At 53.8% G+C, this 14,245-nt stretch overlaps 1 protein-coding gene across 2 annotated transcripts in view; it reads right to left on the bottom strand.

The window, feature by feature from the left end:
* Positions 1–14,245, bottom strand: part of ANTXR1 (ANTXR cell adhesion molecule 1) — a 197,460-nt gene that overhangs the window by 50,480 nt on the left and 132,735 nt on the right. For both annotated transcript variants that reach the window (XM_077915704.1, XM_077915703.1), the window contains 3 exons: positions 9,201–9,242; positions 1,421–1,516; positions 722–889 (listed from right to left, as the gene is read on the bottom strand). In XM_077915704.1, the coding sequence (XP_077771830.1) occupies positions 722–889; positions 1,421–1,516; positions 9,201–9,242 (306 nt within the window). The remainder of the gene's footprint in view (positions 1–721; positions 890–1,420; positions 1,517–9,200; positions 9,243–14,245) is intronic.

The raw sequence follows: 14,245 nt of genomic DNA, 5'->3' as shown, positions 1-14,245 counted from the left end.
TTTGCTCTCGTCGGCAGAGGGGGAAAGCCGCGTGGGCGCACAGGGGCACGTGCGTGGTGGGAGCTGGCTCTTCCATTGGGGCCTTGCAATGGGCCCAGTTTCTGTCTGCTTCTGTAGAAGCAGAGGAAGATCAAGAGGAAGAGGAAAGAAGCCTTCAGGCAGCATTACTTACCCTCTCTGGCTCACGTACATTTTCTAATAAGCCAAAGAGGTTTAAGTTCTGGAGCTGTGGGGGGCAAGAGAGACAGTGGAGGAAAAAAAGGGTTTTGCTCATGACTGGGAGAGCGAGTGTGAGCTCCATGGCCAGGGCCTGACACACGGGCAGGAGGTTTGGATAAAGGGAATGGGCTCGTGTCGCGGCAAGAGGAAGAGGGATAAGGCCTCCAGGGGAAGCTGCCACTTTGGTTAGGGAGTGGGCCCTTCTACCGAGCACGTGGGGAGGAGTCACAGAGACGCGTGGCTGTCTTCCGGGGTCACTACCCCGGTCTCCCCACTCACCGTCCCCTTGCATGCCGCTAGGTTGCCAGCCTACTCTCAACTTCGATACTGTGGGAACGGAGAGAGGAAGTATCTGTTCTCAGAGGTCCGTGATTTTAGAAATGTGTTCGTTTGTGATAATCTGGAATTTCGTTTGGTATCTCATCACGTCGAGAGTCTGATTCTTACTATGGAAGTGTTTTATCCGGCGTGATGATGGATTTCTGGGTAGAAAGAGGCATACCTTGATCGGGGAGTACCACTTCCGGGGCGAAGAGGGCCGTCGCAGGTTGTTGTTGAGATTTCGAGGTTCGGGGAATTCGTATTCCTGCTCCGGCATCTTGACTCTGGCATTCTTTGCCTTTTCCAACTTAGCGCCTTCTTCGGTGGAACCCTTTTCTCCCCAACGAACCTAAAATAAACAACGGATAATAAAGCAAAATGAGAAAATAAAGTGTGACAGCCCCGGGGAATGGGCATCGTACATACATGCGTGATGTGTGCTGTGAGTGCTCCCCACTCCCCAATTCCTTTGGGTTTTGAGGGCCAGGGAAGAGGAGGGCATGGAGGAAGGCAAAGGGGAAGGGTTGCAGGGGCAGAGAGAGCAAGCCGGGCAGATGGGCGTCTAGGGGAGGAGCTCTCCAGGCTGCGGGGACAGCACGTGCCAAGGCCCCACAGGCCCGGGTAAGAAAGAACTTGGGATTTCTTTCCAGTGAGAGAGGAAACCATCGGGGGGTTTGGGCAGATGAGTTTGAGCAGAACTACTCTGACTCTGTGGTGGGCGACATACGGGGGAGCCCAGTTAACGGGGGTGTACGTGCCACGTCTCCACTGGATGCCTAATGATCCACATCCCCGTCAGACCTCAGGTATGAGTCTTCACCAGTTTCACCCGGTTTGCCAGCCCGAAAATAGATGTGAGTACATGCAGCGGTGTTCTCACCTCCATCCTTTTAATGCCTCCAACGCCTCGCCCACCATAGTACGACGCATCTACCGTAGGCCACTTTTTCTTGGGGAGACCGTCATCGTCTTCCTCCTGCAGAAAGATCGCCATACATGAAGGAGGCGAAGCACAACTGCTCCATGTCTGAGTCCACTTTGGCAGAGTGGGTGGGAGTCGACTGCCTGGGTTACTCCCCAGAGCTTCTGGGGCCTTCCTTGGGACAAGTCACTGAACCTTTCTGGGCTTATCTCCCTTAACCGTAGAGTGGGGGGTCAAAGCAGAACTACCTGGTTAGGTGGCGGCACAGTCCTGGGGGCCGTTCCCTTGTACATCCCTCCTCTTCTGTCTAATCCCATCTAGAGCTGATGACTTTATGTCTTCATCCCCGACTGTTCTGAACCCAAATGTTGACTTGACATTGACGTCTCCGGGGTGGGGGCTAATAACCATCTCGAGGATCCCACATCCTCATCTTAAACCTGCTCCTCCTATGGTTGTCCCCGCTGCCTGGAGCCACCCTTACATCCTCTCTCCCCCAGTGCATCTCAGCTTGCCAGCAAATTTCTGTTGACCTTACTCTGGAAGACCCCAAGTCTCCATCCCCACCCCACCCCACTGGTCCCAAGCCCCCTGCACTTTCTCCAGGAGACTGCAGTAGCGCCCTAACTGTCCTCCCTGTCGTGCTCCTCGCCTCCAGTCCGGTCTTCACAGAGCAGAGAGGAAACCCCCGAGCCCAGCTCTGCCCTGCAAGCTCAGGCCTTCGCTCGCCTCCCCAGCCTGCTTCCTTAGCACGCCCCCTCCGCCTCCCTGCACTCCAGCCTGCTTGCCCCCCTCTCTCTCCCTCAAAGACTGAGCATATTCCTATCTTGAGGACTGTGAACAAGCTGTCCCAGGAATGCTGTCCCCCTGCCCTTCTCCTGGCTGGCTCCTTCCTATGGCTCCTCAGAGGCCTTCCCTGGACGATGTCCGACGTCCTTCTGAAGTAGCCCCAGTCTCTTCATCCCATCAATCTGTTTCAGTTTCCATAATGGATCCCACCATCGCCTCGTATTTATTTACTGTTGGTCTGTCCAGGCTGGAATGTAAGTTCCATGGAAGCTTCTGTTTATTTGTCCTGTTTACCATTGCATTTTTAGCCTTTCGAATGGCACCTAGCATACGGGAGGTACCCAAGAATTATCTGCTGAGTTTACAAACACATGAAATGAAACCATTCAAATAGAGCAGTTAACTCAGTGTCTGCAACTTATGGCTCAGTGACGGGAAGTTGGCCCTTCTTGTACTTCTTAAGATGAATGGAGAAAACAAGAGGAACTTGGAACTTTATGGATGGGAACGGGAAGGATAATTAGCAAAACTGCTCCTTAACTCAGCCCTGTAGTTAATCCTGTGGAGGGGAGAAAAATACCATCACCTACACTCGTGGACGGGCCACAGGGTGGTGGCAGGATTCGTCTCCTGGGTGAAGAAAGGAAGCTGGAAAAGGAGTCTCTGCAGAGCCGAGGAGGAAGCCAAAGAGGCCAAAATTGCTCAGAACAAAGGCCTGCGCTTCCTGCAGCCTGCGTTGGCGGGACCGGCACGTCAGGGGCTCAGAGGGGAGTCCCAGGTGGGCCCGACTCTCCCAGCGTGTGGAAGGGGGCCTCGCACGCAGGAGGCAGGGAGCCGAGCAAGGTCAAGCGGCCAGCGGGATAGGGAGCCAGGGGTGACCAAGCAAGGCAGCCACACACTGATGCATTAGAAGACTCTCTGGGTGACCTGCTGTGCTTGGGATGGGCAGGCTTCTTTTGAAAATAATTTTAAACGTTTTATACGCCTTAAAGGACATGATCGCAGCAGACCAGGGCATGTGCAACATCTGGGCAGCTAATACTTGGGTTGGTCTGTCTGCCTTTTAGAAACAGATCTGTCCTCCTTCACTATGGGACGGTGGGCCGTGAAGGCACAGTGGATCCGTCGCCCCTGGTATCCTAGGTCCCGAGTGGAGCCTGGCGCACGGGAGGTGGTCACTGAGCGGGGACCAAACCTGCCATAAGCAGCAGCTGAATTATGAAGCCTTTATGATGCATGTGCCAGTCGCTCTTCCAAGCACTCTACATGCATCAACCTCCTCATCTCACAGCGGGCAGCGCGGTAGGTGGTGCTATTCGGTCCGTTTAAGGAAGAGACGGGTTCAGGGACTCGGGTCACCCGGCTCCTGGGTGGCACAGCTGCATTCGAGCCCAGGTAACCTCACTCTTGTTTGTTCCTCAGTGTCGGCAAAGGTCTGGGTTTTGTCCTTTGGGTTTTGCTGTCCCAGTCATTTGACGGTACCCCACGAAGGCTACTTTTCTACCTCTCTCCCCTCGTACTGCTATTTTTGAGGCTTTATAACTGTAAGATGTGATAAAGTAATAAAACCAAAGGGCCCCAAATATAAGTTCACAGTATTTTGCCTCTTGATAGAATTTCGGAAGGCTTAGGATGTTAAACCCAGAGGCTCAGGTATCTCAGGTGTCTCAGACCTGGGGCTCAACGATCCCTAGGTGGGTGCCTGTGGGTCAGCTATGAACTACGGCTTCACCGCTGGTCTCGTCAAGTTTTCCAAGAGAGATCGATGAAATGCTATGACCCAAAACTCAACACAGCAGCACCAAGAACATAAGAAACTCCAAAAATAAAGCTGTTTTATTCAACAGGGAACTGAAATGGTCTTATGAGTCTCCTAATTTTTTTTTTTTTTTTTTTTTAAGAACATTGGAGACCACTTCCTGGAGCCTTTTCATTGCACAGTCAGATCTGGAGAAACGAAGGGACCAGTGGAGTTGCCGTCCTGTCCTGGTGCCTGATGCCCGTCCCCTGCCCTTCCTCAAGCCCTCCCTCCCACCAAGGACTTGCCCTAGGCTCTGGTCTCCGCTCTCCCGAGCATATGCAGCAGGCGCTGGCCTTCCCACAACAGGAAATGCCAGGGCTTCATCTGCTCCACCAAGCCTGCCGTGTCATCCCCTGACCCGGGCTTGCCTGCCAAGCTCAAACAACAACAGCAAAGACAACACAAAGGCCCGGGGTCTGACCGACGGGAGAGTCAGAATTTCCCTGCAGTTACCATGGCTCTGTTTACACATTCTAGAGGCCGGAGGGTTTTGCAATCTTCAGAAGAGAAGGGAATCTTTGATGTGTCTTTTCTTGTGGCCCAAAGCTGATGGGGTGAGATCACCGTCCCCAGCATCCCCGCTAAGAACCTCGGCGGCACCTGAAGCGAATCTCCACATTGGATGAGGTGCAGAGTGTGTCCTGGGCCCTGGTGACACTGCCCTCGAGGACGTGGTGGGGTGGGAAGAGCCACCGGCACACAGGCCGATCCTCTGGCGTCCGCCAAGGACAGGCTGACTAAGGCTGCCCGTACCGCGGGAGCCAAGTGGCAGGAACGGAGGGCGACTGCCAGACCCGCCTGGGGCGGGGCGCTGAGGGGGTACCTGCACCCTAACCTGCGCCTGCACTGTTGGGCCTCGGAGGGTGTTGTGAGGGGTGCTGGGGTGGGGGTGGGCACCGGTTAGCAGGTGAGGACATGGGGTAGGGCAGGAGCCAGAGGAGGATCCCGCGGAGCCCGGAGCCACCGCAGCCTCTGGGGCGGGCTGGCTTCCCTTGGGGACAGTGCACTTAAACTCCAAAGGCCGCGGTGGCCGGGACCAGGAGCGGGCCGGGGAGGCGAGTGCGTTCCTCGGGTGGCAGGTGCCGCTCCGCCTGCCCGTCCCCAGCAGCCCTGCTCCGGGCCCACAGCGCCACCCAGCCTGCGCTCGCACTGGCCCGGCCCTAAGGGGGGGCCCTAAGCGGGGGGCCCTAAGGGGGGGCCCTGTGGCACCCGGCACTGTGCTCCACCAGCCTCCCAACTGCGCTGCCTCCTGCCTCCCGCTGGTGTCCCTGAGAGCAGCAGCTCTTCTGCATTGCCCCCCATGCTCCCCGATGCCCCCGACGCCCCCCGATGTCCCTCGATGCTCCCCGATGCCCCCCGATGCCCGGGATCCCGGGCTCGAGGCACTGCTCTGCCTGCAGAAAGGGACGAGTAACCGAACCGAGCCTGAGGACACAGGTGGGCCTGACCTCCCGCGGAACCGCGACCCAGCTCCCGCGACCCAGCTCCCGCCCTCGGGACAGGCAAGCCAGGGCCCTTTATTCGTCTGTTCCTTCATTTACTCTCTCAAGCGACTGCAGCTGAGCCGCCGCGGAGACTTGTATTTTGAGAAAAATGAAGAGAACAAAAAGAATAAAGCTGCCAAAAAGATCGTCTGCATCGATAGAAGAGCGTGCTCTGTGAGGGCGACGACATAGGACCCAGGCCACCGAAACTCCCAGGCCCACCAGGCCCTGCAGCGCAGATCCCCAAGTAGAAGCGTCTCTTCCGAGGTCTCTGGGGCTAAGCCGAGAGGTCACCCTCAGTGTCAGCTCGGGGAGGAACTCCTAGCAGCGAACCGGCAAGTCGGAGAAATCCAACGACACTTGTCTTTGTCGCGGCTAAGCTACCAGCTTCCCAGTCTGAGCTGCATTTAACATGTCATGACCCCACGTCATATCAGTTCACGCCGCGCAGTGATTAAGGATCCAGGACTGTCCTGGATTCTAACACGAAGAAGAGTGTATTTACTTTTTTTTTTTTTTTTTTTTTTTTTCCGTAGTGGTGTTCCTTTTTTAAAACTATTGGAATAGAGAATACTGAATTCTGGGCATGTTCTAGGACTTCTGCTTGGAGCGTACGTGTGTGGGGGTGGGTGGGCGTGAGCACGCATGAGAGCGCGTGTTCCATGTCCACTGGAGAGACGAAGCCTGGCAGTAGCGTGGCTCTTAACCCCTGCAGAACGGGAGGCTACTCCGGCTGGCCTTGTAGACCCAGCTGTGAAGGGGTTCAGTGTGTCTGGCCCTACACAACTTACGTGCTTTTCCCACAGCTCGGTTTTGCCACCTAAAAAGTTCTCGCCACAGAGAAGTTAGGACGAGTGAGCGTGGTCACCAACCTGGAAATAAGCTCGTGACTCAACGCCAGGGGCTTGCTGTTGGTTGTAGGGCCGCCCGCTGTCAATGCCTCTACTGTGCATCCAGCCTTCGCCCTCCCGCCCCACATAGTCCCGGAATCCATGAAAGGTGACTTGGAACCAGAGCAGCAGATGAAGCCCTCCGTTACTGGCTCCCCCTTAAACCGCCAACAAGTTGGAGTAGCTGGAGGCTTGGCGGGGAACGCTGCTCCCTCTGCTGCCAATTAGAGAAGACGCTCAACCCAGGAACCCCCCCCCCCCGCCCTTGGTCATTAAAACTGAGCTTTCTTGCTGTCATCGAGGTCTTGACATTTCAAGTCCGTGTTCTCTGTCTTCTCCTTGAACAGAAGGATCCGTGTTGGTTGCTGGGAATCTCACGCTTTTTTATGTCACGCATTTCGATATCCCCCACCGTGGAGGGGGCTCGTTAGGAAGTCGTGTTCATTCTGCGTCTAGCTATTTACATAGCAGAGATGTCTCCCTTAGGATCTGATGCTTATAGAACGGATGGAAGTTCGGATCATTAATGCTGAACCCGTTCCCATACATGGCAGGGCCATTGATTGAGGGTCACACGCTGCGAGAAGCTCTTGGGGGATAAGCCCAAGATTAGTGAGATTTAGATCCTGACCTTCAAGTGGCTAATGATCCTGAACTCTGATGCGGAAGAAAAGGTCAGTCCTGTACTCTGGAAGGCGGAGGAGGCCGAAATGAAAAACTGGTCCTGATGGGGAGAATTCCGGTGTGTTTTGTGGAGATAAGTAGCACAGGAGCTGTGCCTGAAGGGCTGGTGGGATGTGAATGCAGGAAGCTGGCGAGGAGAAGGTTCTAGAAGTCTAGATCCAGACCGTGATTTTCAGGGCACGGTGTAAGATCCTTTGTAGGGCTAAATTATGTTATCTGTTCCCTGGGGGAATCTCTTTCTTTCCTTTTTTTTTTTTTTTTTTTCCTGCTGAAACGTCTTAAGAAGGAGATTCGGGGGATCCCCGGGTGGCTCAGCGGTTTAGCACCACCATCAGCCCAGGGCATGATCCTGGAGACCCGGGATCGAGTCCCACGTCGGGCTCCCTGCATGGAGCCTGCTTCTCCCTCTGCCTGTGTCTCTGCCTCTCCCTCTATCTCTGTATCTCTCATGAATAAATAAATAAAAATCTTTAAAAAATAAAAAAAAGAAGGAGATACGGGCTGCTTGACTCCCAACACCAAGGAACCATCAGAGCCAACCCACAGGCTGAGTGATCATCAGCGCAGCCTGCGGCCCGCCCCGGCCAGACCCTTCAGGTCTAACACAACCCTTTAGACCTCGAGTCCCCCAAGGTTGTCCTTCTGTTTCAGAAACCAGGTGTGTCTTCTTCAGGTGAAAGCAGGACTTCTATAGAAATATTAGCTGAAATTCGGTGGTTTTGGGTCAGTCATATCCCACAGTCTCGCACCTAAGTCCCCCCGCGTATTTCGGCCACAGCAGTTGCCAGGCCACCTTCCAAAGGCAAACGCGAAGTCAGCACCAGAAGAAAGAGAGACAACTAAACGCCCCTAACTGAACACAAAGGAGGGGGAGGGAACATTCTTCACCTCAGGCCAAACAGAGACCCTTCATCAAGCAGAAGCTTCGTGCCCTATTTCCCTCTGGGAGCACGAGACAGCTGCACACAAGAGAAACACAGCCAAACTGGAACTCGCCACTTGGAGGATTAAGAGAAAGTCTTTTGTGGATGTAAAGAGGGTTTTTTTCCCCCCTCCCTCCTCTTTGCAAAGCAATGTAATTTCCTCCCTTGATTTCTGGGCAGAAAGTTTGCATTCCAGCAATATGTGCTCTAATTGATTGCAGCTATTAAATCCCTTGGCTTACGAGCATATGGTTCAGGCGAGACAGCCCCGTGGAATGTTAAATTCGATCATTATTCTCTCTGTCTGCAGGGAACTGGACAAAGGCACGGGGAACAGGAACGGTGAGGGGGCTGCGCTCGGTTAGCGCACACAGACTTGAGGGACTGAGGGCATTGAACTTGAATTCTCACGTCTCTAGCTTTTGACTCTGCTACGTTTTCAGTCCCGTACCCTGGCTTCTAGGTTGGCGAGTGACGCATCCCGGGAGGCCCGCTGCTTCGGGAGTGCTCAGAGGAGCAGGAAAGCTTTCAGCGGGGTGCTCCTGCCCGGGGTGCTCCTTCCCACCGGCAGCCTTTAACGTCTCTGCCAGGTTTTACCCCAGGCCAAGCTTGCACCAGAACTGCTTGGTGTCCAATTAGTGGCAGAGTCTAAGATGCTTTCTCCTCCTTTAAATGATGAGGATTTGAGGAGAGCAAGTTCAGCATATTAGCATATCCGCCAATATATTTTTATTACGGCCTGGCAAATCTTTAGGTAACGTTGTCTTAAAGAAAAATGGAATACCTCCACAGCGGGCTGTTCCTGGAATCCCTAATTGTTTGGAAAATGTATCAAATGTGCCCTGATCTACGTACATGAAGCATAGGTCCCTGCAGGGAAGAGAGAAACCTAAAGGGCCTGTCTTAGAGGAGAAAACTGTATCGAGGAGCATCCTTGTGTTTGCACCTTTGCAGGTGGAGAACCCTCCCAAACCATTCGGTCCGCGGCTGCCGGTTCAGCTTCGGGAAGGACCCAAGGCTGCCCTCCCTGCTCCCTCAGGTGCAGCGGGAGCCTGGGCCCGACTCAGCTCTGCTTTGTGGGGGCCTGAGTGCTGGGCCAGCCCTGCCAGCTCTCTGCTCCACTTGACCACCCGCCCCACCTGGCTGCACCCAGCTCCAGTCACTTACCTCACTTTCCTCAGCAGGGGGCGGAGGGACCTCCTTGATAATCTGAAAAAGAAAAAAAAGAAAGAAAGAAAGAACAAGTCAGTGGAAATCTCTGGTGACCTGTTCTCTAGAAGCACCTTGGGAGCGTGGCCGTAGTCACCACAGTGATGGGCCCTTGCAAGGACGGCTCCGTCCGTGCCATGATGTGTCCTTCTGGGCAGAAGAGCTCAGTTACTTAGAGCGTGATCCCGACCCTGGGTTCCCCTTTCAGTGGTGCCTGCTTTATACAGAGAACAAAAAAAATGTTCCTCCAGTGACAGTTTCCTCTCTCACCGCCCAGGTAGCAAATTTGCTGTCTTGCAAATTTATTCACTCCTACATTCATCCAGTCATCCGTGCGTCGAATCCTGTATCTGTCCATGCAACCACGTGCAGGTATGAGAGGAGATGGTGCTGCCCAGATGGGTCAGCTATGGCCCGCACCCAGGGTGCTGGCGGTCTCGCTGATGCCCCTGGCCCCGAATGGTACCCACCCAAGGAGGGAGGGCATGATGGGTCAGGCACACCAATTCCCGGCAGAGGGTGGCAACCAGGGGGTCTTCGGGGGTTTCTTTCAGGGCCCTGACATTTAAGGGGTACAAAGATGCCAACGACGATATTATAAGAGTATGTTCTGCAACCTGCCCATCATCAGGGCTGAAGAGAGCTATGTGGTCACTCTGGGCATGGAAAGCAACCAGACCCCCTTCTAAGCAACGAGAGGGTGACGGACACATGGGAGGAGGAGAGCTGGGTGACAGCGAGCAGTGGCTCCTCCTGCTTGTCCCCAGCTTGTACAGCTCGTTCGTACCAGGAAAGCCTTTGCAGTTAACAGGATTGAGTCTTTTACAAAGCAGCTTGGCCATGACCTACTGGGACTCCACCGCGTCCCCTGGAGCCTCCCTCCTCTTACCTCAAGCTTAGAATTTTGGGTCCCCTACATGCAGCGTCTTCCTTGGAAGATTCTGGTGAATAGAGAGCTCATTACATGTCTCTATATGTCCTAGTGCCAGGATAGGTGCTCACGCACTGCCCACAGGACCGACCGGATCCTCAGTCTTCTCGATGGAGAGCATTCCTGGCTGCTGACCTGGCTCCTACTGGGCCTCAGGTCTTCCTCACCTCTCCCTCCTGAACGCATGTCTCCTTCGCCTGGAGGATTTGGGGGCCTCATTGGGGCTCTGATCCCCACTGCTGTCACCCACACTACCATCATCTGTAGTGTCATCTCTGTATGTTGAGACAGGCTACTGACTTGAGGTCATAGTAGCACCAGCCAGGGAACGGAGACTCTAGTCATCTGAAAGGATGGCATTCAATTAATTTAAGAGGGAGAGGTTAAGGCCTCTGGGGTTCCAAGCCATCATTTCATTTGCCCCCACTTCCTGGCCACTGTGGGAAGTCTGCTGAGGGTCTTTGGAAAGCGTGAAGCCATGGTTTTGCTCACCCACTCAACACTGGCTCCGAAATCCTTACAGAAATCTCTGGGGAGGGCCATTACTGTCCAGTGTTGACTTCCCACCGTCCCCGAGGCAGTGAGGATTTTTCAAACAGGAAACTGGGGGGGGGGGAGACGCTGAGGAGCTGGGGGCAGCAATCTGGAACGCATCTTTTCTCTTAGGGCAGGGTTGGGAGGGAAGTGAGAGGGAGAGCAGGATATTGAGGAAACACAGACAGATGTTGACCAAGTGCTGTGGGCAGTGCGCATGGCACATACGCTGGGCATACGGACGTTCCGCGTAGAGCAGCTGAGCGTTTGTCTTCCCAGCGCTGCCGCTTCCCCACCCCCTGCATGCAAGTAGCACGGCGCAGTGGTCTCATGTGACTCCCAGGCCTGCTTTTTTTCTGATGATGAAGATCTGGCAGTCCTTGAACCTCCCTGAGCTCTACTGTTCTAATCTGTTAAGTGGGAGTAATGTAATCTCGTAGCGTCATGATGAGTAATAACGTTTGTAAGACATCTGGCATAGAGGGGGTGTTTGATGAATGGTGCATGTCATTATTATTATTGTTCTCCTTCCCCTTTCTTTCTCTTCTCCTTTCTCCATCTCTCGCTTCTATTATCCCTTTAATGAAGGTGTCACTTAACCCCCTGCATATACTAACATACTAATGACCATGCGGGGTGGCTTCCATAGAATGAGTAGGGCAGGCGGCTGGTGTTCAGACAGTGGTCCGGGGCACTCACAGTGCCCAGGGACTTCAGGGTGGTTGGCAGCGGGATGTCTCCCCGCATACACGTCGGCATGTGACACCAGCCAGGAAGTGCAGCAACTGGTCTACCACTCAGACCGACGCAACTGTGGTTGCCATTCGGTGTCACTTAGTATTTGTTGAATTCTACACCTAGCAATGTCCCAAGGGGGGCCCACAAGAGAATGCCAAAGTACACAGCTTATTAAGTATTAGTCAAGGACGGACTAATTTGTAATCCCAGGTTCCATGCTGACACACTGTTAAGGGGCACGCGAGCTTCTGGAAAAACGCCACCGTGTCCAGGTAACCAGGATGAGGCACCTCTTGTCTGGCCTTACTAGTTGGGTGCCGGGGGTTTTGAGCAGGAACGTGGAGGAAGTCTTGCCATTGCTTGAAGCTCTACCGCCACCGGTCCTCCCCGGGGACAGGGAGCAGCTCGCCATAGGATAGCAGAGCATTTCAAAGAATGATCCAGACGGGCGAGGTTGACGTCATTACATGATTATTCCAAGTCATGAAGCTAGACAGGCTCTCTGCGAGTGAGCCAAACCCCTGTGCCAAGGGCATAACATGGGCTCAGAGCGCTCTGAGCACAGGGACACGTCGGCCGTCTCCACCTCCACCCTCTGGAGGGCCAGGCCCATGCCTGGAAGAGCAGTTGGGCAACAGGCCGCATTGCTCTTGAGCCTGCGGTACCACAGTAGCCTTGAGGCACAGAGCGGCCCAGGACCCACAGGATAAAACATGCACGGCGCCCACCCCCCAAGGCCTGCATGGTGCGGCCCCCACCTTTCCTCCTCAACCCCCTCCACCCTCCCCTTAACTTTCTGTGCTCCATCCTCTTGGTCACCTTCTTGCTCCTTCCATGCACTCTGCAGCTTCACACGAGCAGCCTAAGTGCTTTCTATCCAGCCCTACTTCGTCCCTGTGCATAACCAGGTTAACATTGACGCATCGACTCAGATCGATCACCAGGATATACACCTGCCCTCGAAGTCGCCCCTGACCTCACAGCACACAGGCAGCCTCTCCTCTGTGGGATCTTACATAACCCAGTGTCCTTTGCAGCACTTTGAGCTCTAAGTAACAGACGAATCCAGCAACTCTTTGGTTTCCAACTAGTATGACTCAAAAAAGTTTATTCCTAACGAGAATGCAGACTAGAATCAGCACTGAGCGCTGCCAAGCACAGGCTTGACGGGGCCCACTTCCTCTCCTAGAAGGTTCTGGGAGATTCCTCTTGGTCGTGAGTGGGTGCATCAGATCTTCTCCCCGTTGGGAGGGACAAGCAGAAGATGGCAAGGTTGAAGAACTCCATAATACAGTGTCTCAAAGGACAACACTCAATGAACATATTTATAGGATAATCCGGTGGAACGGAATGGGAGTGCCGGGGATCAAATCTGGGGATATTTTCGTACTTCTCCAGAGGCCAGCACCTCTCCTGCACTTACTAGCATCTTTAGCTTGGATATTTTGAATGGGCAGAAGGTGACCATTTGCTTCCTCAGGAGAAGTAGCCTAGAGATCCTCCTGCGTTGAAGGTTGGACTGGTGACGTAGAGAAGATAAAAAAATGAGACAGCATGTGGACTTTTGAATTCTATCCGTGTTTCTTTGCTATCTGAGAATTCCTTGAAATTGTGCCGTGAACTGGAAAAACGCCTCTGTCTCCTCCTACCAGTTTTAGCCATGTTTGTTGGGGCAGACATGAGGTAGGGCCAGATTTGATAGACCGTTACACGGATAAAGGAAAGAAAAGATCAGATAGGATCTTATTAAACTGGATCTTACTGGCAACTTCTCCTTGAGTCAAAACAAATGACAGTTGCACGCACACCTCTCAATCTGGCCACTGGGAGTGGGAACGAGGACGCCGTGGGCTCCGAGCTGGCCTGGTATGAACACGGCAAGAGGATGAAGTACACCCAGATCCCGTGCGAGGCCTGGGAACTTCACTCTGGTTTTACGAGCCAATGTCACCTGTTTGGGTCTCTGTAATTAATGCTCTCTTTTAAAATTAATTTCATAAAATGTTAAGGTGAAATAAAAGCACCTGTTGAGTTTATTTTGCTTGTTCCCTCCCCCCCTCCAGTTTTGCTCCTTATTTGTATATTTTGACCTTTGCCACTTGTGTGCCCTTGCTAACCTCCTGCTACCGTCCGGTGCAATGGGAGGCAGAATGCAGCCCACCCAGTTTTTAACACAGGCGCCTCTCCCTTCTCCCAGCCCAGAGGAACACTAGATGTTCCACTTAAAGGCGTGAGGTCAGCGCGCTCACGAGGGGCAGGAGGATGCCAGGCCTGGCTATGCCCACACGGTCCCCACCATCTCGACTTTGCATTTCTCCTGCGTATCCTTCCCGTCTCCTCTCTGTGACAGCAGCTGGGTGCAGGCCACGCTGCAGAGGCTCATGTTAGACAGACGCTCATCGAATGGCATGAGAAGTGGGACAAAACAGGGGGCCTCCGGGATCCCCTTCTCCGTAGACAGTATTTAGTGACTCAGAATCCTTTCTCACATGAGCCGGGCGAGAGGCACCTCCTGCAACCCCCTTACACGGAGGGTGCCGTCCGGACAAAGGTCAAGAGAACTGCTTAAAAATACTAGTCTGTCAACAAAAGTCGGCACGCGTCCTCGCATTTGAACAAGCTCAGCGTCAGACTCCGCTGGGGGGCGGGGGCATCAGGAGGCTTCTTAAAACCTCGGTTTCGGGGCTGCACTGCACAATTTCTCATTAGCAGGTCTGGAGCGGGGTCTTTGCATTTCTAACGAATCCTCCGATGACGTCTGGGCTCCGGCTGGGGGACCACACCTCGAGAATCATGAGTC

This window comes from Canis aureus, chromosome 11 (genome assembly GCF_053574225.1).
Source record: "Canis aureus isolate CA01 chromosome 11, VMU_Caureus_v.1.0, whole genome shotgun sequence".
NCBI lineage: Eukaryota > Metazoa > Chordata > Mammalia > Carnivora > Canidae > Canis > Canis aureus.
The sequence above is the reverse complement of the archived record's forward strand: the minus strand, read 5'-3'. Positions and strand labels throughout refer to the sequence as shown.